At 36.1% G+C, this 27,715-nt stretch overlaps 1 protein-coding gene across 4 annotated transcripts in view; it reads right to left on the bottom strand.

Moving 5' to 3' along the window:
- CIITA (class II major histocompatibility complex transactivator) overlaps positions 1 to 27,715 on the bottom strand; it is a 55,562-nt gene that overhangs the window by 25,143 nt on the left and 2,704 nt on the right. For all 4 annotated transcript variants that reach the window (XM_074280543.1, XM_074280546.1, XM_074280545.1 and 1 more), the window contains exons 2-6: positions 13,933 to 14,079; positions 11,014 to 11,106; positions 3,953 to 4,009; positions 3,541 to 3,627; positions 1,511 to 1,570 (exon numbers count right to left, since the gene is read on the bottom strand). In XM_074280543.1, the coding sequence (XP_074136644.1) occupies positions 1,511 to 1,570; positions 3,541 to 3,627; positions 3,953 to 4,009; positions 11,014 to 11,106; positions 13,933 to 14,079 (444 nt within the window). The remainder of the gene's footprint in view (positions 1 to 1,510; positions 1,571 to 3,540; positions 3,628 to 3,952; positions 4,010 to 11,013; positions 11,107 to 13,932; positions 14,080 to 27,715) is intronic.

Here is a 27,715-nt window from a genome sequence, read left to right as displayed (position 1 = left end):
ATTATTTCCATCTTCAATAAATAAAATCTCAGTAAAGTGTCATTTTCCTACATATTCCCTCAAACCCAGAAACAACAGTCTTCAATAAGTCACATAAGATCCCTCCTCCACAGCAACCCCATAGTGAGAAGACAAAAGAGGGCAGAGGGAGACTACTATTGCTCAATCTTTTTTCCTGTTTATCCATTTTGTCTTAGAGCTTCTTTAAGGAGCTTACTGTCTTCGCTTTATACACATGGAAATCTAAATTCTTCCAAAGTAGCTGAAGGAAACGTTTATAGTACAATTTGCTAGCTCTGGAATTGGAACTTTATAGTCAAAAAGGTTCATGAGGACATAGATAGACTCTTAATTCTATTTTATCCTTTGTTCCCTCACAGCTGTGCAGTATTTCCTCATGTATCACAAAGATGCTTATGAGGAGGTCTCAATCGATGTTGCTAATTAATAGACCAAAGGTATGGGGGGTCCATTTACTCTAGCAAGTGTTGGCCTGGAAAAATGGATAATATTTTATATCTTAGAATCCAAGGTTGTCCAATTTCCCCACCCCATCCTTACCTGCCAGGGCCAGTCTGATAGCTTAAATTCTCGTAATTCCAAATAATCACCCAGAATGGATTGGATAAAGTCCAGATAAAGACAATGGATCTGATATCATCAGGTTCTACTTCCTCCTCTCTTATGGCCTCCATATTCTGTTCATTCATCCTGATGATGCATCTTTCACCCTTATAGTTGCAGAGTGATTTATGGTTGACTATATTATTTCATATATTTTAACTCATTTCATTCTCTTTAGAGGGATTATTTCAGTAAGAAAGACTCAGATTCAAGTCCTCTGGCTTGACTCTGCATGCTTATGTGTAAGCTGATTAATATCTTATTTGTCTTTTTGGTAACTCTTTAAGACCTTAATACTGAATGAAACCATAGGTCCAGTGCCTGTCCCAATCCTATTCTTGATTCTTCTAAATGATGTTGTGAAGAAGGCTAGTATTATCATCTCCATTTTAAAAATGAAGAATCAGGTTCATGGTATTTGTTTTATTTAAGGTTGGACAGCTAGGATTTTCATTTGAAAAACTAGGAATCTGAATTAGATGATCACAAATTTATTGATCATAGATATTCAAAAAAAGGGACATCAGAATTGTGTCTGACCATTAATTAATGAGAAAGATGGAGAAAGGGTGAAAAGGAGGATGGATACACAATCTCCAGATACCTAAGAAATAACAGAGATCAGCAGGAATGAAGATATTTTCAAACCACTGCTAACCATACATGACCAAAAAAAAAAGAACCCAATTTTCCTGTCCTCTCATCCAGAAATCCCAAACTCACAGCTTTGTCCCCCAAATCCCTTGTCCCCCTGCTCAGAGTAATAAAAATTGAATGACCACATAATTAGATAACAGCATGATAAATAGATCTGTGCTATACACTTAAAACAAACAAGTAGGTTGGATTTGAAATGAGTTAGCTGAGTTAGGGATACTATGCTCACCTGGCTTTCTGCGTTTGGTCTCCCAATTGTCTGCCTGAGGCTCAGGATTATCCAGAAACACTGTAGGAAGAAAACCACCTTGAAATGAGTGTTCACTGTAAGCTTTGAGTGGTATGGAGTTAGGAACATTTGTTTGAAAGAAATCATAAGGGCATAAAAGTCTTGTAGTAGAAAAGATTCATTTTCTTATGATTCATAAGGACCATTTTCAACATCTCTACTTGCATCCATCTTGCCTCACCTTTTTTCTTCCTACTACCTAAACTACTGAAATGGCTCCAGAATGATTTGAGCCTGTGAATTTGTTTTAGGCCCTAAATTTTTAATATGGCTCATTTTGAGAGGGCATCTACATATGGAGAGAGAACTCCAATGACTCCCCTCCTATGGTTTCCCATGGACAACAAAGGCTGATGTCTCCAAGCCAAGAAAGTATATTGCTATGCCCAGAATTTGATGATGATCCATATCCTCTCCAACTTGTTTAACCAGCAAAAAACTCAAGAAGGTCCTAATGTTAACTTGTCATCTCAAATGGGGATCTGTCCTATTGTGGGAGATATGTTTTAGCATAAAGAGATGAGGCCAGAAGATCATATAACTTAAGGTGGAAGGTCTCCACAATCAGGTACCAAGTATTAAAGAAAATATCTAAAGACACAAAGTTGGGCAAGTAAATTTCATACTACCCCATATTATCAAGGATTAAGCATTCATTTTAGATTTCTTTAATTGTCCAAGTTTTAGGATAAGATTATGTCAATCAATGAGTACTGACTATGGACAAAGGTTTGTTCTGGGAATCGATGGAGGTTGTTAAAATGTAGCAGAAATGGCCCCATACTTGGGGAGGTTATACTTTAAGGAAGAAAGCAAGATATCCCAGAAAAATCTAAACCCTATAGCTAAGCACTATATGCAAAACAGGATTAGCAAACATTGCTCTAAGGTACTATAGCTATCAAAATTTAATGGATAATGAAGAAAATGTAGAATAGAGAGAATTAACTCATTTAATAAAACTTTATTAAGTGCTTGTTATAAGCAAGGCATGGTACTTTGAATTGAATAATATAGAAAGTTTTTCATTAGATGGTCAACTTCCTATTAGAGTTTAAATTCCTCAAAAGTAAGAACTGTCTTTTGCTTCTTTTTGCACAGTGTCTAACAGATGGTAGGCACATAATTAATTGATTGATTTCTATAGAAATAGCAAAATTTGAGGCAAAGGTGCATTTTCAAGGGAAGGGAGGAAAGCAGAAGATGGTAGAATGACTTTTGTATCAAAACTTCAAGGTGAAAGCAAATGGTTGTAAAAACAAATTTTTCTATTTCAAGTTAAGTGCTGTAGAACAGGAAGAGGTAATTTACCTAAATGGATAATCATGAAGTGGTAATCTTGAGTGGAAAAGAAATGACATAAATTCAAAGCTCCCATGAAAAGGGCAATAAGAAAATGTATAGTAGAAACCCATAATCTCTACTGACAGAGAAGGTTGGGGCTGTACAGTAGATTGATATGTATTTTTTGGACATGGATAATGTGAGCATTAGTTTTGGTTAGGTTAGGCTTTTTTAAAAGAGCATTTTTTCCTTTTCCTTTTTAATTGGAGAAAGATGGGAAAAGAAGATAATAAACTTTTGTTATTTGGAAAAATTTTTGAAGAAAATTGCTAAAAGAAAAAAATTTCTCTAGTTGTCCAAATTTTGGTTGTCTTATGAGAGGAGACTTCACTAAAAGTATTTCTTTACCCTCTTTGGACCATTAATAGTGAATTAAATAAGTAGAATTTTATAATGCAGTGTACTTCAAACTCTATGCAAATGAACTAAATGGAAGAAACAATTGGAAGTCACTACAAATTTCAGGAGAGTGACTTTGCAGTCCTAGGAGAGTATTTCAATCCAAGTGGTGTTTCAGAAAAATGGTCCTATCTCCTGACTAAAGAAAAGAACGAAGGAGTCAAAGATGTTTGGGAGAAGAGGATGACTGCAATTCCCAGGGGGAAATTGCTATATCATTCACTTACATCTTTTCTGACATTTCTGTGATTTCTGTGGTATTTCAGTCAATGAATCCAAGTTCTCGTTGAGCACTTCATCTGGACCAATGTTTCCTAATTTGGAGGAAAGTCAGTCAGTCAATAAACATTTATTGAAGCTAGGCATGAAAAGAGAAGAGAAGAGAGAGACACAGACAGACACACAGAGAGATAGAGACAGAGACAGAGAGACAGAGAAAGACAGAGACAGAGAGCGACACAGAGAAAAGACAAAGAGAAGAGAATTAGATGATATCTAAGCTGTGTCTCCACCATAATAAAGGCTGGAAATCTCACAAACTCATTAGAGTACAGTTTATGATTACCAGATGGAATGGCCTTCCTACAAAGAATGAGCAAGAACATCAGGCCTAAACCAACCAAGATAGCCCAGACTTACCAAAAATGCCTTCTGTCTCTTGATATCGATCTGAGAACATATATTCTGCCAGTGCCGCTGCCAAGGAAAGAAAAAAACACTGCATCAATAAACCCAAAGAACCCTTCTACTTTCCATTGCTATGAAATATACTCCAATTTTCTTCTGTACAAATGGGTTCTATGGCCTAGTATCCCCTTTCTTGAGTTAAGTCCCCTATGATTATTTACCTTAGACTACTACCTGACAGGGACTGCTCAGGAAGCATTACTAAGATTTACATCATCACAAGAAAGAAAAAGCAACATGGCAGCCATTCTGTCCAGCTATTCACTTGTAGCAAGTGATAACCAGTACCAAAAGCATATGGTTTCTATTTCTATAAAAGTGACTATTCCAGGTGCTCCAAAGAAATGATCCTTCACAAACCTGGTCTTCCAAAATTAAGCCTGGACTATTGGTGAGTAAGTTTCTTCTTTGGGAAGTCAAGTCATCTATTCATGGCAATTATATTGTTATCCCCGGAGGACTCAGGAATTTTTCAAATTGCTCATGTGATCTAGCTTAGGAGATCGTCCATGAGGAAGAATTATGTCAGTGAGCCCAGCAAAACCAGTTCTGGGTCTTCCACACAGTATTCTCCTGGCTGTTCCTCAGTTCTGAAGTACATTAAGCATCAGTGCCTATTCCCCCTCTCCCATTCCTTCCCCTTCTTGCATACCCATGTAGAAACATGGGTCTCTCTCTTCCTTCCTCCTTCCTTCTCTCCCTCTCTCTCTCCTTCCTTCCTTCCTTCCTTCCTTCCTCCCTCCCTCCCTCCCTCCCTCCCTCCCTCCTTCCTTCCTTCCTTCCTTCCTTCCTTCCTTCCTTCCTTCCTTCCTTCCTTCCTTCCTTCCTTCCTTCCTTCCTTCCTTCCTTCCAATCAAACTTAAAATAACACTTCAAATCAAGTTTTGGAGCAACAAAACCAACAAAAGATTGGGGTGAGACATTTTTCTGAGTAAAGAACCTTTAAAAAGTCAAAAGGAGAAGTCTGTGGCAAAAGGGTAGAGGCCTATCTGGATCTCACACACCAGAAGTGGCAACAGTGGCCACAGCAGTAGCAGTATTAGCTTTAGGAACTCTTAGTCCAGTGAGGGTAAAGAGTTCTGCTCAGAAAGAGATTATAGCTAACCCTTTGCTGACAACCAGTGCTAGAGATTGGCAACTCTATTGCCCATATGCAGTTCTGAGTAGCAGTTTCAGGGTGAAGATGAGTGCAGGGGGTTGCTCACAAAGGAACAGAGATCTGGTCACAGTTCTAATACTAGCTCTTGCAGCTACAGGAACCAGGGATCCTTCAAAGTAAAATTCCAGAGCACAGATAAGACCATCCCTCTCTCAGGATCATACCACCTCAGAAGCACTTGAAGATCCCAGAATTAACTCTGAATACAGTAACATGAAGTTTGAGTCAGTGCCTCCCCAGTCTTAGGTGAGCAAAGTCTACCTTTAAGATAACATTCAATTTAAGAAATAGACTAGGAAAATGAGCAAACAACAACAAAAAGAACTTAACCATAAAAAGTTACAACAGAGAGAGGAAAGAACAAGACATAAACTATATATACAGCTACCCAAAAAGCCTCAAAGAAAAATGGTAATTGAACCCAACCCAACAAGAATTCCTAGGAGAGTTAAAGGAGATAAAAGTGGTAGAAGAGAAACTGGAAAAATGAGAATGGTGTAAGAAAATTATGAAAAGAGCATTAGTAGAAATAAAAGTTCATTGAAGATAACTCCTTAAAAAACAGAATTGACCAAATGGAAAAAAAGTGCAAAAATTCACTTTAAAAAATTCCTTACTTACATGGACTGATGCTAAGTGAAATGAGTAGAAGCAGAAGATCATTGTACATGGCAACAAGGAGATTATACAATGATCAATTCTGATGGACGTGGCTCTCTTCAACAATGAGATGATTCAGACCAGTTCCAATGATTTTATGATGAAGAGAGCCATTTGCACTCAGAGAGAGGACTGTGGGAACTAAGTGTGGTTCACAACATAGCATTTTCACTCTTTTTGTTATTGTTTGCTTGCATTTTATTTTCTTTCTCATTTTCCAGTCTGATATTATTTTTCTTATGCAACAAAATAATTTTATAAATATGCATGCATATATTGGATTTAACATATATTTCTACCATGTTTAACACATATTGGACTACTTGCCATCTGGGGAGGGGGTGAGGGAAGGAGGAGAAATTGGAACACAAGGTTTTAAAAGGGTTAATGTCACAGAATTATCCATGCATATGTTCTGAAAAATAAAAGCTTTAATTTTAAAAAGTCCTTAAAAATAAGAATTGGGCAAATGGGAGCTAATGATTCCATGAGAAATTAAAAACAATCAAAAATTTTTTTAAAAATAGAAGAATATGTAAAATATCTCATTAAAAAAACATCTTAACAGGAAAATAAATTGATGAGAGATAATCTAAGAGTTATCAGATTACCTGAAAGTCATGATAAGAGAAATAACTAAGACAGCGTATTTCAAGAAATTATCAAGAAAAATTGACTTGGTATTCTAGATCCAGAAGATAAAATAGAAATTGAAAACCACCAAACACCTTCCAAAATGAAAACTCCGAGGAGTACTGGGATTCCAGATTACCCAGATCAAAGACAAAAAACTTCAAGCATCCAAGAAGGAACAATTCAAATATTATGGAGTCATAATCAGGATCTCACAAGATTTAGAGGCTTCCACATTAAAGAAGAGGTAATTAGTAATATGATATAATAACAGAAAGCAAAGAAGCTAGGAGTACATTGAAAAATAATCTACCCAGGAAAAACAAGTGTAATTATTCAAGGGGAAAAGAAATAATGAAATAGAGATTTTTCGGACATTTCTGATGAAAAGACCAAAGCTGAATAGAAAATATGACATTCAAACAGGAGATTCAAGAGAAGCATAAAAAGGTAAGCATAAAAGATAATAAGTTAGAGATTCAATAAAATTAAACTGTTAACATTCCTCTATGGGAAGATGATACATGTAACTACTAAGAACTTTATCATTATTAGGGCAGTTATAAGGAGTTTACATAAACAGAAGGTATGATTGTGAGTTGATTATGTTGGAATGATTTTTAAGAATTAAGGGTAAGAAAAAGAAATGTACTGCGGTAAGGGAGAAGTTTAACAGGAAAATTTTGTCACATAAAAAAGCACACAAAGAAGAACTATTACAATGGAGAGGGAAATGGGGATGATGGTAGCAGTCAATATTGTAACCTCACAAATTGGTTCAAAGTGGAAGATGTATACATAATATATGTATGTGTATGTGCATGCAAGTTTGTGCACATATGTGCATGTATATAAACTCAGATGTCTTTAAAAATGTATTTTATCCAATAGGGAAATTGGAGGGGAAGAGAATTATAGTAAGGGAAAAGATGCCACAAAATGGATAGATTAAAAGAGGAAGTGGGGAAAAGAAAAATAGACTTTTGAAGAGGGATAGGATAAAAAGGAGAAGGAAGAAACAGAAGAAAGTGAGATGGAGAGAAATATATAGTTAGTAATCATAACTGTGAATGTGAATGGGATGAGCTCACCCATTTAAAAAGAGAAGCAGATAGTGGAATGTATTAGAAACCAGAATTAAATAATTATTGTTGATAAGAGACACATTTAAAGCAGAAAGACACACACATAGTTAAATAAAGGCTTGGAACTGACTATGCTTCAGCTGAAGTAAAAAAGCCAGAGGTAACAAGCATGATTTCAAGCAAAGCAAAAGCAAAACTAAATCCAATTAAAAAATATAATCAGGGAAACTATTTTGCTAAAAGGTATCATAGACAATGAAGCAATATAAAAAATTTTATAGCAAGTTTCTCTGATAAAACCCTCATTTCTTAAATATATATTGAGTGTGCAACTGAATTGTACTTTTCTCATAGACTATCTGCTATGCCTGGAATGCATTCCTTTTTTACTTATAGTTAATAATTTAGGTGGGTTTATTTTATATCCTGCAACTTCACTAAAGTTGTTCATTGTTTCAACTGGCTTTTTAGTTGACTCTTTGAAATTCTATAGGCATACCATGATATCATCTGCTAAAAGTGGTATTTTCTTTTTTTTTATTGCCTACGTTTATTCCTTCAATTTCTTTTTCTTGACTTATTGCTGGTATGATATTGAACAATGATGACAATGAACATTGTTGCTTTATCTTTGTTCTCATTGGAAAGGCTTCTAGTTCATCTTCATTGCAGATAATTCTTGTTATTAATTTTGGATAGATACTATTTTTGATAAAAGCTCCATTTAATCATATGCTTTCTAGATTTTCAAAAAGTAGGAATGATTATATTTTGTTAAAAAAAAGCTTTTGAGGAGCAGATTGTAAATTGATATAGAGTCAGAAGAGAAAGTCAATTTAAGATGTATATCAAGAACTTGGGAACTTTGAGGATTTGTGCATGAGACTAGAATAGGGGAAGGAGCAGGTATGTGGGATATAGTGGAAAGAACATTGGCTCTGGAATCAGAAAATCGAGTTCAATACCACCTCTGACACATACTCCATGTATTGCTTTGGGCAAAACAGTTTCCTTGTACCTCAGTTATTCATCAATAAAATGAAGGGATGAGGTTGGCCTAAGTGGTCCTCAAACTTTTTAACTAGGGACCAGTTCACTGTCCCTCAGACTGTTGAAGGGCTGGACTATAGTAAAAACAAAATCTCACACTCTGTCTCCGCCCCTCAGCCCATTTGCCATAACTGCAGTCCGCATAAATGTCCTTGGCCTGTGGCATCTGGCCCACAGGCCATAGTTTGAGAACCCCTGGCCTAAATAGTCTTTGAAGTCTCCTCCAGCTCTAGATGAATGAATCCTCAGAAGAGGAATGGAGAGAGAATTTGGTATATTTGAATTGTTCATTGAATCCTGAGAGACTACATGTGAGACTTTGAGAGCCAGTGCTTTCCCACCAATGATATTAGTTTTGGGGAGTATTGACAAATGGTCATTAATTAGATTTGGTTCCGTACCACTTATCAATCAAATAACAAGCATTCATTAAATGCTTACAAGGGCTAGTATTGTGTTAGGTATTGGGGATACAAATACAAAGGATAAAATAATTTCTGTTTTCAAGGAGTTTATTTTCTAATGGGCCATCAAGTAAATCAAATACACAAGTACAAGTACATATGTATAGAAATATTTACTTATGCATATTTCATATGTATAGAAATATATTTACTTATATATATTTTATATATATAGAAATACATATAAAATAGAATAGATAAAAATAAGCACAGTGTTGGTGAAATCATAAGTACTTTCCCTTTCCCTAAGTAGCTAAATATAAAATAGTTAAAGGGGAAAGCACCAGCCCAGAAAGTTTTTGCAGAAGTGTCACTTGAACTATGTCTGGAAGGAAGTGAGGAATTCTATACAATAGAAATGGAAAGGGGATACATCTCAGGCTCATTCAAAGGCATGGAAACTGGAGGTGAAGGATCATATGTGAAGAACACAAAGAAAGTCAGTTTGACACTGGAAATGTAAAGTAATATATAATGAAACTGGAAAGATATAGGTTGGGACCAGGTTGTAATGGACTTTAAAAGCTAACAAGAATTTATATTTTATCTTAGAGACAACAGGGAGTCACTGAAGTTTATTTAGTAGAGATGATACATGGTCAGATATGTGCTTAAGGAAAATCACACACACACACACACACACATATATATGTATATGTATATATATGTATCAACTTTCTGAATTTATACAGGAAAAGAGAGCAACAAAGCATAAGGAGGAAAGAAAAGTAATAGAACTGGGAGCTAGGGGGATGAGTAAGTATAAATGAATCCATGCCAGACATTGAAATATAAGTCTGGAAAGACATGGTGGGATAATTCTAATGAAAGACCTCTAGTATCACAGGACATGGGTTAGAATCCTGGGTTGGCTACTTAATTTTTATGAGTTCTGAGACAAATGATCTAATGATCTAATATGAATTTGGATTAGCCAATCCTTAAGGTTCCATAGAACTTGAGTCTGCATCTGACTCAACCTTCTCTTGGTTGTAGTTTAAAGAAAGGGCCTCACTTTACACATAGGTAGTATAAAAAGGAGTTTATCTTCCATCCTGCTACTTAATGCTTAAAATATTACCTTCCTTTTACTTAGAGCAGTAATTTCACTGGTAATAGCTTTAATAGGAGGAAGCCTACTTGACCAAAGTAGGGCAGATCCTTTTAATTTACAGTATTAGAGTGACCCAAAGTGCTGAAAGGTAAGCAACTTACCCAGAGTTACACAGCCAGTATATGTCAAAGACAGGGTTACAACAAACTGTAGTCTCTAATAAAATACATTTACCTCAGAGGTATATCACAACTCAATGTTGTACCTGTTTTACCAGATCTTTACCAGTTTTCCTAGCAGCAGTTTTTTTGCTTTATTTTATTATAGATTTTTATTTACAAAATATATGCATGGGTAATTTTTCAGCATTGACCCTTACAAAACCTTCTGTTCCAAATTTTCCCCTCCTTCCTCCCACCCCCTCCACTAGATGGCAAGCAGTCCAATACATGTTAAATTATATGTTAAATACAATATATGTATGCATATTTATACAGTTATCTCTGGCATCAGTTTTGAGCACAGTGTTTGGGAGCATGAAGGCACTTGTCCCTTGGGTGAAGGAGAAAGCAAAAAAAGAAAAGTGGAGGAACAAAGACCATAGTTACATGCTTTTACAATGTAACTTTGAACTATTTATGTCCACTGGGTGAAGGGGGGAGGGGAGGTGGCCTTCACCTTCAGCTCCCTTCATACTTCTTCCTTATTTTGTGTGCCCTTCCTTGCTTCCTTCTAACCCCTCCAACCTTTTGTTACATTGCTGACTCTGAATTCACAATAAATAGAGAAACAAAATAGAGCAAAGACAAGAAAGTTATCTCTGATATTTAGCATTTTGTCATTGTTATTATTTTAAATTCAAACCAAAGGTTAAAACACCAGCACCAGCACCACCCATGCTCTCATACCTATCCTGTCATAGGCCTCTCCTGTCCCCTCATCTTCTATGGCATTCCATAGCCTGTTGACTTGATCATAGTTGATTGTATCAGTTTCAGGATCTGGAAGGACAAGATAATTGAATGAAAGAGAAGCAACAGTGTTCTATCAAAAGAATCCTGAATCAAGAACCAAAAGACTTCAGGTCAAATCCCTACTCTTCTGCTCTCTATATAACTTTGAACATGTTATTTAATCTTTCTGGGCCTCCATTTAAGCCTCTGTAAAATGAAACTATGGAGACAAGTGAATAGATGGTCAGTCCTGTAGTCAGGAAGACTTGAGATCAAATGAGGCCTCAGACACTTACTAGTTATGTGACCCTGGGCAAGTTATTTAACCTTGTTTGCCTCAGTTTCCTCTACTATAAAATGATCTAGAGAAGGAATTGATAAATCACTTCAGTACCTTTGCCAAGTAAACTCTGGATAGAGTCATAAGAGTTTGAACAAAACTGGAAAACAATTAACAACAATAAAATGAAACTATTGAATTAGATAACTTCTAACATCCAGGTCAAAATTCTTTGAACCTATGAGGAACAAGAGGGTAAGAAATCCCTGGAAAAGACAAATAGAAAGAGGGTCTGGGGTGAGGCTGAAGTAGTCAGTTCCCAATCAGAGTGCTATTTCCGCAATGCCCATATGGTGCTGTCCGTGGTACTTCCATATTTACCAAGTAGTCCAGCCTCTGGAAAGGATTTTGCTCTTAAAAAGGCACTGGGTCTGAACTCTATAGCTTTATTCTAGGCCTCTAAATGCCCTCATTGGAGCACACAATGTATATAATCATATCATTCAGAAAGTGTTTTGAATAACTGTTAAGAATCATTTAGAGTTTGGGTTTCCAAACTCTACCTAGGCAACTAGGTAGTGTAGTGAATAGAATGCAGGGCCTAGAAGTTCTGAGGGCAAATTTAGCAAATTCCGATACTCTTAGCTGTATGGCTCTCTCTGTCTACCTCAATTTCCTCAACTAGAATCAGGATTATAATAGCATCTCTCCTCCATAGTTGTTGTAAGGATCAAATGAGATCATATCTGTAAAATGCATAGTACAGTGCCTGATAATAAATACTATTTCTTTTTATTCTCTCTTGATATAAGAAGTTGAATCAGATTAAGAAAGCAGACGATGAGGAGGGTAGCCACATGGTATAGTGGAAGGACCACTGGGGATATAAGAGTTAGAAGATCTCTAGTTCTATTCAAGATCTGAATTATTACTACCTGTATAATCTTGAGCAAAAAATTTGACTCATTGAGACTTAGTTTCCTTGCCTGAAAAAAATTGTTATATGAATTAATTGGATTAAATTTCAAGATTATTACAGCTCTATCATTCTTGATTCTAAGAAGAAAGGAAAAACTTGTTTCTCAGATGCTCCAGAATTGTCAGTAGCTCTGTATTTTCCTATAGGAAAACTAAAAACTCAACTTGGAAGTTGGTTTTTTTTTTTTTCAATAGCATGCTTATAACTTACCTTTTCAGTTTTTTCTTTTTAATTTTCTTCATATATTCTCTGTTCAAGCTAAATTGTCTTATTTGATTTTTTTTTCAAACACAGAATTCTATCTCTCATCTTCCAGCTTTTTTTTTTTTTTTTTTTTTGCAGTTTTTCCCCACCCTCCCTGTAATGCACCTCCTTTCATTTCATTCACTTAGAATACTTAGTTCTCTTCAAAATTCAAGCACTACCTCCTATAGGAAGACTTACCTGATTGCCCTAGTTTTTAATAGTTTCTCCTTCCTCATATTAGTATGTATTTACTTACGTGTAGAAATGTTTTATTCCCTTGGTTGTATGTAAACTTATGGAGAGCATGGACTATTTTTTTCATTTTATCTTTATATCCCCAGCACCAAGTTAAATACATTGCTTTGCACAAAATAGATGTTTCAAAATGGTTTGTGAAGTTGAATGGTATCAATATAGTTTCCTCTCATTGTAAGAGATCCCATGGAAAATCATACAGTCTGGAGCTGACAGGAGATTATGAATGTCACCTCATACAACCCCTTCATTTGTCAGTTTAGAAAATGAAAGCATAGAAAAGTTAAGTGAATGGGTACATAAGGAGTTAGTAGGAAATCTGATATGCTTCCTCTTTTTTATCACCTCTTTTCACTTTTCTTTTTTGTGTATGTGTGAGTAAATTTTAAAATTCATTTAAACTTAAAATAAAAAATGAAAAAAGAACATTTCCCAAAAAAGAACATAAGAGAATATTAAATATAAAACAAATTTACATTTCAAGAAAATTTATGTAATAAATAATGCACATTGTTTTCAAAGCTACCCAGCTTTTCTTTGCTTTTTTCCTAGGTTTTCTTTTGTCCTCTGCTGTGCACTTTTTCATTTTTTCCCCTTTTCCCCCAGTGAGAGCTACAATTAAGTATATATATGTATATACATATATATATATATATATATATATATACACATATATCCATATACACACACATATATATATATATATAAACAAAATACACAAAATATAAACATTTATAATCCCCATATATATTTATATAAGATCATACTGTGCACATCTCTATTTGTCATTTCTTCTGAAGGGTGATAGTATCTTTTTTAATAGGTCCAAATCTTTCCATATTTTTTAAATCAATCATTTCCTACACCACAGCAGTATTCCAACACAAGCATATCCTTTCTGAGAGATTATCTGTAAAAGTTTCCCCCCCCACCCAAATTTTCTGCTTGGCAACATTGGCTACATTGATATGTATGAAAGAGAAATCTAATATTCCAAATAAGATATTCTGATTACAAGACTAGTGTTTTTCCCAGTAAACTATGTTAAAGGCTGGGGTGGTGTTAGGAAGTTGTAGGATAGGATGTGTTTGATTCCTTTGGAAGCATCACTCACCTAAAGAGAACTCAACCTCTTCTTCTGTTGCCAGGGGTTGGTCATAAAAATGGAAAAGATGTAGGGGGTCAACATCACTTTGCAGTAGCCCCATGTAGCTTCCTTCTGTCAATGGCCCAGATTCCACGGCTGCACACTGATCAGTACCTGAAACAAACAAAGCACACTCTCTTAGCAAAATAGCATTGAATTAGCTTGTTACTCACCACAAGAACTCCATTGGGGAGTATATTGTAGGTAACAAAAGTCAGGCCAAATGGACACATATTTATTAAATGCATGTTGTGGACTAATTCTATTTAGAATACAAACAATTAGAAGTCTCATGGTCCCTGCATTCAAGGAATTTACAATCTAACTGGAACATAAGGTAAAGATCCAGGAAGCAAAGAATAATACAAGACATTTTCTATATGTGTTATATAGTAGAATTCAGATGGAAAGAATTACAGAAATTTGGAAAAGAAATCAATGAGGTTTAAAGGGAAGAGCTAGAACTTGAATTAAATTTTGACTTAAAGGATCTCTAAAGTCTCTTCTAATTCTAATACTCTTTTTTTTTTGGAAGCAATTGCAATCTAGGGACACAAGGCCAGATTCGAACTTAGGTCTGCTTGAATTCAGATCTGGTGCTTTATCCACTGCACTACCTAGCTTCTCCTATTATTCTAACACACTCTAGTGTTGGGGAAAAGGGGAGAGACATTTCTGAGGGCAGGAGGGAAGAGCATGAACAAAAGGACAGAAGAGGAGGGATTTATAGTGACTGAAGACACAGTCATAATAGTCTACTCAATAAACTAGTGGCTCCCTATTAACTTTAAGACCAATTATGAATTTCTTTAGTTGACATTGACCCTTTCCTTCTTTCTAATCTCTTACATACTAATCAATTCCACACAATGCACAATCCAGGCCCAATGGCCTCTGGGCTATCAAGCACACAAGGTATTACATCTCTTGTATTTGGTATCTTTATATGAGTCATTCCCAGTGATTCCTTCCTCATTAGAAATCTTTTAGTTTTAGCTCATATATACCTTTTCTAAACCTAGTGCTTTGCCTTCTGAAGTTATCTTCCCTCTATTATAGGGATTCTTTATCTTCTTGTGTATGTTATGGACCTTTTTGGTCCAGCCTTTTGGTGAAGCTGATGGGCCCCTTCTTGAAATATTTTTAAATGCATAAAATAAAATACATAAGAGTACAAAGGAAAATAATTATATTGGAATGTCATTATCAAAATATGTTTATTACCATCCAGCTCTACTTATATAGTCATATTAACGTACATGTTATCTCCTCCATTAGAATGGAGGTGCCTTGCGGTCAGGCCCTATTTTTGCTCTTTCTTTGTATCTCCAGTGATTAATACAGTGCCTAACACTGTCATAGTAAGTGTTTATTAAAAGCTTTTTGATTAATAGCCTACATTTACATTTCTTGAACTCCTCTCACAATAATCCTGCAAATAAATGGGAAAGGAACTAATGACTTCTTCTTACTTGATTATATAGCTATCCTTTTTACACTGTGACTTTCTCCCTTGAGGTTTTGATATATTGCAGGTTGGCATAAGAAATCAAACAGGAATTTTTGGTAGTTTTGTGGACACCATAGATGACATGGAAAGACCAGCAGATGACACAGAAAAAAATTTAGAAACTAAGAAGTGCATAAAATATATGTATAGAATTGTGTAATATCAACATATTTTATCTTTTAATAACACAATAATTCAGACTTCTCTGGTACAAAGGGAAGGCCAAAAATTTTATGAAATATGCATTATATTCTTTTGTTTTAGCAATAGGGGTTAAGCTACTTGCCCAGGGTCACAAGCTAGTATGTATTAAATGTCTGAAGTCAGATTTGAACTCACTGACTCCTGGCCTGACTCTATAGTGGGGCTTTATCTACTGCACCATCCAGCTGTCCTGGACCAAAAACTTTTACATGGATTTTTCAGATCACAGACGTGCCACACCTCTCACTCTATGCACAATGTAGAAGGGATAACCATTTTGCTATTTTCTAACATCTGAGAGGTCCTAAGAATAAGCACATCAGAAAGGTTACCCCAGCTCCTCACAGAAAAACAACTTTTCCTTCTTTTAGAACAGCCTCTTCAAAGCTAGTCTCTGTTCTATAAAAGTGTCAGGATGAAGACTGTGTGAAGACACACATATACACATACGTACACACAGAGAAGATGTGTAGGAGGGAGCAGCTATCTGTGACCAAGAGAAGAAGAACTGAGAGTTGCACCACTGTCCAATTTTTGAAACAGAAGAAGGATGTACATAGGATTGTGGTTGATATCTGGTCTACCAGGATTACAAGAGAATTACTGATCAGACATGAGGAACTTAAGTCTGTTTTGTCACCCTAAGTGAGGGAGAGAGCCTAAGAGTCTGAAGCTCTCCCCAGGCCTCAAGGCCACCCATGTTTTCGCTCAAAGGTTATTTCATTTGCTTTCAACTTTTTCCCCCTCTAGACACAATATCAGACAGAATACTATTTTAGGTTCTATATTGGCCTTGTGGGACAAATGACTTTACCTTTCTGAGGCTCAACTTTCTTATCTGTTAATTGGAGATAAAATATTTGCCCTAACCTACTTCATAAGGTGATAATGATAATGAAGAAATGGCTACAAGATAACTTTCAAATCTATGGAGCAAAAATATAAGATATTATTGTTACTAGAACTACTACTACTACTACTACTGCTACTACTACTACTTGCTTCTGTAACTACTGCTGTTACTACAACTATGACTATGACTACTACTATTACTACAACTACAAACAGGCCCTGACCTCAAGGTACCTCCATTCTAATGGAGAAGACAACATGTACATTAATATGAATGTATAGTAGAACTTGATGGTATTGTATTACATACAATACAACATATACAATAACTATGACTGCTACGACAATGACTATGACTGCTACAACTATGACTACTACTGCTACTACTACTACTCCAACATGTCTAAAACAGAACTTATTATCTTTCTCCCCAAGCCTACCCAACTAGAGCAGAGACTACTTTTGCTTGGTTTCTGAATATTTTGAAAAATGAAAATATCTATAATGTTAGCTAACTTCTCTATTTCTTTCAAGAATACTATCATTCTTCCAGCCTTTCAGGGTTTGTCATCTAATAGTCAGTCTTAACTCTATTTCCACTTATTCCTCATATTCAACCTTTTTCCAAATTTTAATCATCCTAACTTCAAAACATCACCTGAATCCTTCTTTTTTTGCATCACTCAATAGCCACTACCTTTTCTCTTCACTTGTGCCACAATTACCCTAATTCATGCTCTTATCACTCCTAACACATCCAACCTCTCTCCTCTCTAATTCGTTTTCCATACAGCTTCCAAAATAATATGCCTAAAACACAAATCCAACCATGTCATTTACATGCTAAAATGTTTCAGGGATTCTCTCTAGAACAAACTAGAAATTCCCCTGTTTGTATCAGATAAGACAATAAGAACTTTGTAAATCTTAAGGCACCATAAACAGGTTAGCTATTATTAACCATCCACACTATTTTGCCTTTAAAGCCTCATACAATTTGGGTTAACTTTCTTTCCAGGCTGAATACATATTACTTTCTTTGGCTTGTGCCCTCTGCTTCCCAACCAAACTGACTTACTTCGTGGTCTCCATACATGATAGTCCATGTCCTATCTATATGGCCATATAGTATACAGTCTTCTTGTATGCTATTCTTCTCCTTCTTGACTCTTAAAACTCCTAACTTTTTTCAAGTCTTAGTTCAGCTATTACCGCTTATAAGAGGTCTTTGCTGATTGATTTGTTGTTGTTTTTGTTCAGTTGTTTTCAGTCATGTTCAATTCTTTGTAATCTCATTTGGAACTTTCTTAGCAAATGGTTTGTCATTTTCTTTTCCAGTTCAGATAAAGAAACCAAGATTCATATAACTAGTAAGTCTCTGAGGCCAAATTTGAACTGCATCATCTAGATGCTCAATAATAAGAATAGCTACCATTTATATACTCTAGTAATGTTCTAGGTACATATTGCTTTGTATAACTAAGTGCTAAGTGTTTTGGAATTACTATCTCATTTGATTCTTATAACAACTCTGGGAGGTAGTTCTATTATCATTATCATGATGAGGAAATGAGGAAAGTGAGGCAAAAAGTCACTTGATCAGAGTCACATAAAGAAGTACCTGAGATCAGTATAATTCAAGTCTTCCTAACTCCAAACTGACACTATCCACTGTAACACAATGCTAGTACTTTGCATTTATTTTGTTTTTACTCATTATATTCAGCTAGTAGAATATAAACTCATTTAAAGCAGGGACTTTGATTTTTGCATTTTGGCATCTAGTGTAGTGCCTAACCCATAGAAGATATTTCTTAAATATTTGTTGAATTAAGTCTGGCTGATTATCCTGTATCTTGAATGTGTTGGTGTGTGTGTGTGTGTGTGTGTGTGTGTGTGTGTGTGTGTGTGTGTTTGGTGGGAGAAGGGAATAGTAATCCTTTGACTAGCTTCTCAGCTAACCTATACACTTAATTTATACAGCATGGGACAGGGGCAAGGCTATTCAATTTAGAATCAGAAGAACCTCGGAAAACATTTATCTCAACTCACTCACATTTATATTGTACAAAGTACTTAACAATGGCCCTGTGAAATGACTAGCACAAGCATTATTACCTTTATTTTACAGATGAGAAAACTGAGGCCCAAGAAGTTAACATAACTATTTATTAGCTATGCAATCTTTAGCTAGTTATGTTTATTCTTTGGTTCTCTGCTGAACACTTTATTCTTTTTCCCCCTTTCAGCCCTCCCCCCCCCACTTCAAGCAAGCTGCAGTGAAATATAAAGATATATTTATGTATACATATGTAGATATATACATATATACACACACTCACAAACACATTCCCACATAACACATATCTTTCCTATCCAATCTTAATTTTTCTCAAAAATTTCCCAGTCCTCCCACAAAGGTTCTTATTTTTTTCAACCAGTCAGCCTACCTAACTACTCCCATATGGCTTAGCTTAAACCAACCACCTCTGCCACCTCCTACCCCAGTTCTTCTATAACCCAGCACTGGAAAGGAGTATTTCCCCTTATGAAGGGTTAGTTGCTTTTACTTTCTCCTTCCTATTAATGATTTAGGGATGTGTCAAATTTGAAATTGTACTAGTTTCCTGGGGCCCCAGGGAGGAGAAGGGCAGGTTCGGAGGAAGCTGCAAGCTGTTATCTGTTATAGCTAGTTTATTATGAGGAACCAAGAGTACAGGAGTACAGAGTAAGGAAGAATCTTAGTAAATTCTCCCCCTTATACTTTTGTCAACTGTTTGATGAATGACCTAAATGGCAGAGTCGGGGATGGAGAGGTGTAAGGAAAGGGAAACTGTAGCAAAATTATCAATCATATCCTCTGTTTTTTCCTTTTCTTTGGATTAATCACATTCAAAAAACCTGAAAGATCCAGGAAGGAGATAATAGACCTGGGAGTGTGGGATCAGATTAGCAAAGTGTGTCTCATTGCTTTATGAAGAGATCAACATATACATGTTATTGTATGAGACTGCCTGACATCTAAGGGAGGGGATGGAGGGAGGGAAGGGAAAAGTTGGAACAGAAGTAAATGCAAAGGACAATATTGAAAAATCACTCATGCATATATTTGGTCAATAAAAAGCTATAATAACAAAAAAAGCCATATATGTGTTATAATTGAAGGAAGATGGGAGATCATTTTTCATACTGGGCTATTCTCAAGCCCAATTCCAATTCATACCATATCATTCACTCCCTTGGCCCCTAAAGACTTTTTTTGTCTTCCTAAATCTGTACAGAAGCCAACATTCCTGGGAAAGATGTCACTTTAACCTCTAGTCATCAGCCTTCCCCAAGATGAGACAGCCAATAAACAATTCAATGGGAATGGGATATAGGAGAGATATCAAAATAGTGATAGGAGTCCAGTCCTTCCACTTCATCTCCTTGAACCCTCCAGCTGTTATTATTCTCTCTTGCATCAAATATGCCTAGAAAATTTTGATTTATATTTTGTTCTTCCTCACTTTTTATTACATTTATTTATATACTTTATTATATTTGTACATATATACAACTATATTTTATGTTTATACCCAATATTCCATATCTACCTTACTTTATTAAAATTGTATATTTTATCATATTTATACATGTTATGTCATATTCCTTCTTCTAAGTAAGCTCCCTGGAGGCAGATTTTTTTTGACTGTGTCCCACAGCTCTTCAATGCCTTGAACTGTTGTTTTAATAAATGTTTTTGAAAGTGTAGAGCTAAGGATTGCCAAGGACAGACTTCTTAGAGATGGCCCTAAGGAAATTAAATTAGGAGGAGATAAAGAGGAAGATGATGAGAGAATAGGTTGAGTTCCAGGGAGTAAAACAGAATGAGTGCTTTCTCTCATCTGAAATGCCTGAGCAGTTCTCAGATCACTTCTTCTTTCTTCCCTCCTCTTCTACTTCATACCAAGTCCTCTGACACTCTTCAAAGAAAACCCCCTGCCCTCTCTCTAGTTGTTCATGGTGCCTATCTGTCTGCTTGGCCTTTTTTATGAGATGGTAATCTCTGTCTCCAGGGCAGACAAAGGTCTATTTCCTCACCTTAAACCCCTATGCCTGGTGCTTAGTAGGTATAACAATGGATCAAAATTCTGCCAAGGTACAGTGTAATTTACTTCAAAAGAACTCATAAATATTCTCCTCCAGAATTCCTCCAGAGCCCTAGAGATTTGGGGAGAGAAATCTCACGCTATAAATGGGGAGGTTGAGACTCAGAGAGTGGAAAAAAGTTGCATAATCTTAGAGTTGTATAAAAACTCAGCAAATTTGCACTTGAGATACTCTATTCATTCTGGTTGATGCATTTTGCCATCAAATCACTCCCTGGAGTTAGGAAGACTTGAATTCAAAACAAGTCTTAGATACTTAGGAACTATGTGACCTTGGGTGAGTAACTTAACCCTGATTACCTCTTAAAAAAAGTCAGAGCCAAGTATCTTAGAGAGAATTAAAATAACTGACAGAATTAGGCAGCTTACATGTAAAGAGTCCAGATGGTGAATTGGAAAAAGCAGAAGGCCAGGTGAAGTTAGGAAGTTTAGATTTTAGTCATAGGTTTACTATTAACTATATGAGCGACCTGAAGTTCCTGACCCTATTTGGACCTTTGTTTCATAAGATCATAGGGGCACAGATCAAAAGCAGGAAGGAACCTTCTAGGCCATGTCATAGTACAGATAAGGAAATCTGAGGCTCAGGGAGTTAAAGTAATTTGTCCAAAGTCACATAGCTAGTATTGGAGACAGGATTTAAACCCAGATGCTTTGAGTCCGATTAATTGCAACCATGTTTCTCACATTTTACAAATAATAATATTGGGTTAGTTGATTTCTAGATACATTCTGGCTCTAATATTTAGCAGTTTGAAGATGGAATTATCTCTTTAAAAAGGAAAGGTGAAATTTGAGAGGGGAGGGTAAAAATACAGCTTTCCCTGCCTAACACCAAAAGAAGGGAATCAGCATGAGTGAGCATCTGATTCTCGGAAAGAATGAATCAGGCCAGTACCCAGGTTTACCCAAAGTGAGGCAGAAGGACACTGAGTAGCTGATCACCTTGAATGAATCCTGTGTGTCTCCTCTGAGAGGAGTCTCTGGGGAAGGGGAGGGGGACCTACACAAAATCAGGTGACTAATTGTGGTTTGTTGAGCAGTAGTGTGAGACCCGACCATCTGCAGGAACAGCACACTGAAAAAACAAAAAAAAACACCCAGATTCCTGTTTGCCCAGTCTTATTTTATCATTGTTGTTTTTGTTTTAACAGACGATTAGTGCTTTCAAATCCCAGAACCTGCTCAGGCCTCCACCTGCTTTCTAAGAAAGATAGGGATATGTTAACTAGGATTTTCTTAGAAATTCCAATCTTCAGTTACTCTATCTTTCACTGGGCTTGGCTACCCAAGATTATATGAGAATCTGTGACACTGTAACTTCATAGCAAGGGAGATGGGTCTTCTCTAAATCCTAAAATGTGAGAGAAATAGAGACAGAGACAGAGAGATAGAGATAGAAAAAGAGAGAGAGATGGAAGAGAGAGAGAGAGCATCAGCTTTCTTAAATTGGGATTTGAAGAGATCTGAGCTCTGTGGTTTTTATGGACCATTTATTGACAGGCATTAAAAAAGAGTGATTCAATCTTCTCTACTTCCTAGCCCTTCCATTTGTTTTTAAAAGACAATACTGTTGAGTCAGATCAAATTCAGATAAGTCCCTATCATGAACTGGGTACTTTTAGTCTGTCAATATAACATTGAAACAGTCCCTGCCTTCAAGAAGCTTACTTTCTATCAGGGGAAGTAACATATACACATACGTTAAAAAAATTAAAACAAGTTATTTTTTCCAAGGGTTATGGGGGGGGGGAGGTTTTGGCTGTTGAGAAGATTAAAAAAAAAAACCTAGTATAGAAGGTGGAACTCTAGTTTAGTTTTCAAGGAATTAGGAAATTCTGGAAGGCAGGGAGAGCTAGTCTATGCAAAGTCAGAAAGATGGAATATTTGGGTGAAGAATGGCAAGATGAATTTGGCTTTACTATAGGGTATATTAAGGTACATACTACAATATAAGGCTGGAAATATAGATAGGTTTTAAAGGGTTTTAAATGTCTCATAAAATAATCAGTAGTGAGCCGATATAGCTGTGATAGTGATAGGCTTGTGCTTTAAGAATATTGCCTTGGAGTAGAAGTGATAACATCGAGCTCTAATCTCTCATCTTGAGCTTGGGGGAGATATCATAGCACCAGACCTAGCAGAGTGGACCCTAAGCAGCCTGATACTCTCCTGGTGACATCAGGATGCACCATACACACACTGAAGGGGCAGGAAAGAGAACAAGTTCAGAACTCTGAAGATGGGAGGCAAGATTAGCAAGAGGAAGAAGGATACAATATAAATAATGAAAAAGTCAAGGATAAAGACAAGAAGGCTGAAGAAGTTAGTGTGGAACAGAACTTCTTAAATTTTTTCCACTATTGATCCCTTTTCATAAAGTGAGAAATTTTATACAACCCCAAGTATATAGAAATATAAAATAGGCATACAAACCAAACACTTACTGATCGTAAATCATAAAGAAATTTATTTTAAAACAGTTATTTGGTATACATATAATTTTACCATTCATTAAAGATGAAAGCAAAGTTGCATACTAATAAGATAGATGTGCTTCTTTGTTTTTATATAAAGAATTAAATCTTGGAGGAACATTTGATACCTCTTATGTTGCCAAATTTTTCATGACCCCCACATTCAGTTATGTGACCCCATATGGAATCATGACCTACAGTTTAAGAAGCCTTGGTGAAGCAGAAAAAACTCCCAAGAAGAACGGTGAAACTCAGATAGTGGCAGAGAACAATAAAGTGAAGACAAATAAAGATTTCCCAGGTCACTGCTAGCAAGATTGAGGAGAAGAAATCAGATGTGGTGAGTGCCAGGCAAAGAGGTTCTGAATCCAAAGACTATCACCGGTGCAAAGACAGAGCAGCAGAAGGCTATGGAGTGGAAGCAGACTACTGCCTCTGCCACATCAGCCAGAAGGGAGACTTCTCAGACCTAGAACTTCCAGTTTTTAGAAACCACAGCAATTAGTAAAGTAGATGACAACAGCAAAAAGGAAGAGGAACAAAAGATTGAGGTTTGCCCATGAAACTAAAAGTAAAGTGATTCTATTTCAGACTAAAAACTTAATAGCAGCAAAGCTATTGCTTTTTTCAAGGATACGGGCAACAATGGAAGCCTATAATTCTAAACCTAGGGTCCAGGAACCTGTGGTCCCAGCCGAAGAGGTAAACCTTCTGAGACTCCAATTGCTCATTTGGATCTAACCATAGCAGTGAAAGAGTAACATGAACATCCTATTGAAAATTAAAATAATAAAAACCACTTAAAAAGCAATGTCTCTGGGCCTCTCAGCCTCTGTCTATCTCTTTCTCTGTCTCTCTCTATGTGTATCTGTCTGTCTCTGTTTCTGTGTCTCTGTTTTTTTCTGTTTCTGTCTTCTTTTACTCTCTTGTCTGTGCCTGCCTGCCTGTCTGTCACACACACACACACACACACACACACACACACACACACACACACACACACACACTTTCTCTTCCCCCCAGCTAACTTGTTTCAAATCTGAAATAATAATATGTATGTATCCCTCCACCCACCAAAAAAGATGTCCCCTCAAAGGAAGGAAGAAGGTGGTGGGTGAGAAAATGCAAATAGCATTTTTGTGGGGGAAATATCTAATATACCCTTACAACTTTACAAATAAGTCCTAGATTTTAGAGATAAATGTCTTAAAATATGATACATTTTTTTGGTACCTGAACTACTATTAGACCCCTTCTAAGGTCATGGAGGCAAAAGATGGTCTATTATATAAGGAGCAGGTAGCAAATTATTTTGAGCAAATCTAAGAATATTTGAAAAGAATAATATAAAATAAGATTGGAAAATCAGAGTGCTGGAGGACTCAAATATCAGGTTGGGTAGTTTAGAAGCAATAGGTAGTCATCAAAAATTTTTTGAGTAGGTTTTAGGGGTGACATAGGCAGAGAAGGATTTAGGAATACCAATTTGGTAAAATTACATGGAAGATGGTGGATGCAAGGGAGCCTGGACAGAAAATTAGGATGATAATTTATATGAAAGTTGAGAGCACTAGATTGTATAAATAGATGGAAGGGGCTGATTAGAAATGTTCCCACAAAGTATGTTCAGAACTGCCCCCTCCTGATTGATTCTACATAAGAGCTTTAAAACCTGCACGCATTCATGTATCGGCCCTACTCTTATTGGTAAACTCCTCCTTGTACTTCCACTTTGGGGAGAGGTCCTGGAGAGGTCCAAGGAAATCTGTTTGGTTTCCCTTCCAAGCTATGCTTCTGACTTTTCTGACTTCAACACCATTTCTTGCCTGAAGTTCATCTCACTTTCTCCAACTTTTCAACTCCCTTTTTTTGGTGTTGTCTTCCTCTAACAAAATGAAAGCCCCTTGAATACAGAGACTATCTTTATTATTTACTTTTGTATCTGCAGAGCTTAACACAATGCTTGGCCCATAGTTAACTCTTAGTAAATATTTTTTGCTTTGTTGAATTGCCCTGGGGTTGGGGTTTCAAATTCAAAAAGTAATAAAAAGATATCACAACCCTTTTTTGTTAGAAGCAAGCTTCATAGGACTGAAACTGGTCCAAAGTACATTTCTAATATAAAACGAAGAGTGGGTCCCAATTTCCTGGGCCCAGTCAAGGCAAACAAGAAAGGAAACCAAAATTGGAAATATAAAAGAAAAGTGAGATGACCAGACCTGCAACTATAGAAAACAACTGTCTCAAATTCTGACATCATCTTGAACTGTTATGTCCCAACTTAATCTTAAATTCAGCATATCTTTGAGCAAACTCCTCATCTCTTCCACAAAAACAAAAACAAAACTTGCTTCCCAATTTCTGTAATTCTAACTTGCAGTCTAGCTTTGAAACTTTTGAGTTATTTCTCATCAAATTTAATCTGTTGCCTAATCCTATTCTTCCTTATTTCAAAATGTCTAAGATTCATCCTTTCTCTTACATTCACACAGCTGTCACCTGGTTCATGGCCTAATTATTTCATGCAAAGTTTGCCCTATCAGCTCCTTTCACTCTATATGACAGACTAATTTTCCTAAAACTGGTTCACATTCCAAGTTTTCAATCCCAGTGGCTCTATATTTCCTACCTGGGGAAATCTTAGCTTTTCCAACTGAAAATTAAGTCCTTTACATTTGGACTCATTGTATCTCAACTACCTTTCTCCTATAACTCTGTAGTACTAAGTCCAGTTAGATGAGTCTCCTTAATGTTTGCTTGTTATGTCTTGTTTTTGAATCATTTGTGCTTTTGTTTTTGTTCTTTTCACCACTCATAACACTTTCCCCAGTCCTCTGTGCCCATTCTTCAAGGCAAAAGGATTTCTTCCCTTTTAAAATTTTAGCTACATTAAAGGGCCTGCAATATCACCATTTGGTGCTTTCTTCTCCAAAGTTTTTGAAGGCATACTTCATTGAATATTTCTCTAGATGGATCAAACTCCTAGCACAGTACTGAGCATATAAAAGGTGCTCAGAAAATACTGAAATTAAATAGTTCTTCCTCTGTGTTTGTTTGTTTATTTGGGAGACAAAGGTACTTCCACTGCTCCACTCCCAACATATTGATTCATTAAGGGCATAAACTGGTATGGTTCAAGAATCTGGACAACCGAGTCCTTATTGCTTTTGCCCTAACTTGCATGTATGACCAAATCATTTATATCTTTAGGTCCATTTAAGAAATTGGGGGACTTACCTACTCTAATCTCTAAGCAATTTTCAAGGTCTAAAATTCAATAATTCTGATTATGGAGAGTTGGAGTAGAAACTTTTCCAGCTTCTGGCTTCTTATAAGGAAAAACATAGTAAGAGGAGGAGCACCTTAAAGTCACTTCATCTTTTATGGATGAAAGTTTCCTTGACTGTAAAATTAAGGAGTCCGACTAGCTCCCCAGGCCTAGAGCTAGAAGGAAAATAAGAGATTATCTTGTCCAACCCCTCTCATTTCAGTTTAGGAAACAGAGCTTAGGAGAAGTTAAGTGACTTCGAAAAGTCAAAAAAATTCCTCTTAATTCCAGAGTTTTCTTTCCAATGGATTATCTCCAAGGTCCAATCCAACTACATTTTAAAAAAAGCAGATAATTCAATAAATCTATCACATTCTTAAGTGGCAGCACAGTTTAGTGGAAGGGGCAGGACTTCTGGAGTCAGAGGTCTTTAGATTGAATCATGGCTTTTAAACTTCTTACCAGTGTGATCCAGGAACAGGTATTTTATCCTATGGGGTCTTAGTACCCCTTTCTCTCTCCCACCATGAGACGCTGACTATTGAGATGCCTTCTAACTTTAAATCTACACTCCTATGATGCTAACAGCAAAAAATTCCAACAGTAGTGACACAGTGACTACTCTAGTATCTGGCACATAGTAGATGTTTAATGGAGCAATGAGATGACACAATGGATGAAGAGTCAGATACTACTGGAAAGATTGTACAATAACAATGATGTGCTTTATAAACACTTGTTGATTGATGAATTATTTTTAGTATCTTAGTGTGAATGATTTTATTGGATTCTTTTCAAACTGATTGAAGTATTAGAATACTTTCCTTCAGTGGAAGGACAACCCAACAGACCATTTTCCCTTGATAAATTGTACTTCTAGACAGTTTGATTAGATTCTCCAGGTCTCATTTGCTGCATTTATCACTATTCCTAAGAGTAGAACAAGGAATGCTACAAATATATGTGTACATATATATATATGTATATATATATATATATTCACACACATAAATGTGCATAACATACATATACATGCATGTATGCATATACAATAATCTACACATATATATCATACATACACACATAATTGTTTTAATTATGTCCAATTCTTTATGATCTTTTTTGGGGTTTTCTTGGCAAAATACACATAAACAAATTTCTACATTTGGGTGTTGCATATATATGTTTGCATGTATATATCATGTATTCCTCTTTATAGAATGTGATCTCAATGATTTGTAGGTTTTCTTTTTTTTTCTTTATTTTCCTGCTCCTTGTGTGTTGCACA

This window comes from Sminthopsis crassicaudata, chromosome 1, assembly GCF_048593235.1.
Source record: "Sminthopsis crassicaudata isolate SCR6 chromosome 1, ASM4859323v1, whole genome shotgun sequence".
Lineage (NCBI taxonomy): Eukaryota > Metazoa > Chordata > Mammalia > Dasyuromorphia > Dasyuridae > Sminthopsis > Sminthopsis crassicaudata.
The sequence above is the reverse complement of the archived record's forward strand: the minus strand, read 5'-3'. Positions and strand labels throughout refer to the sequence as shown.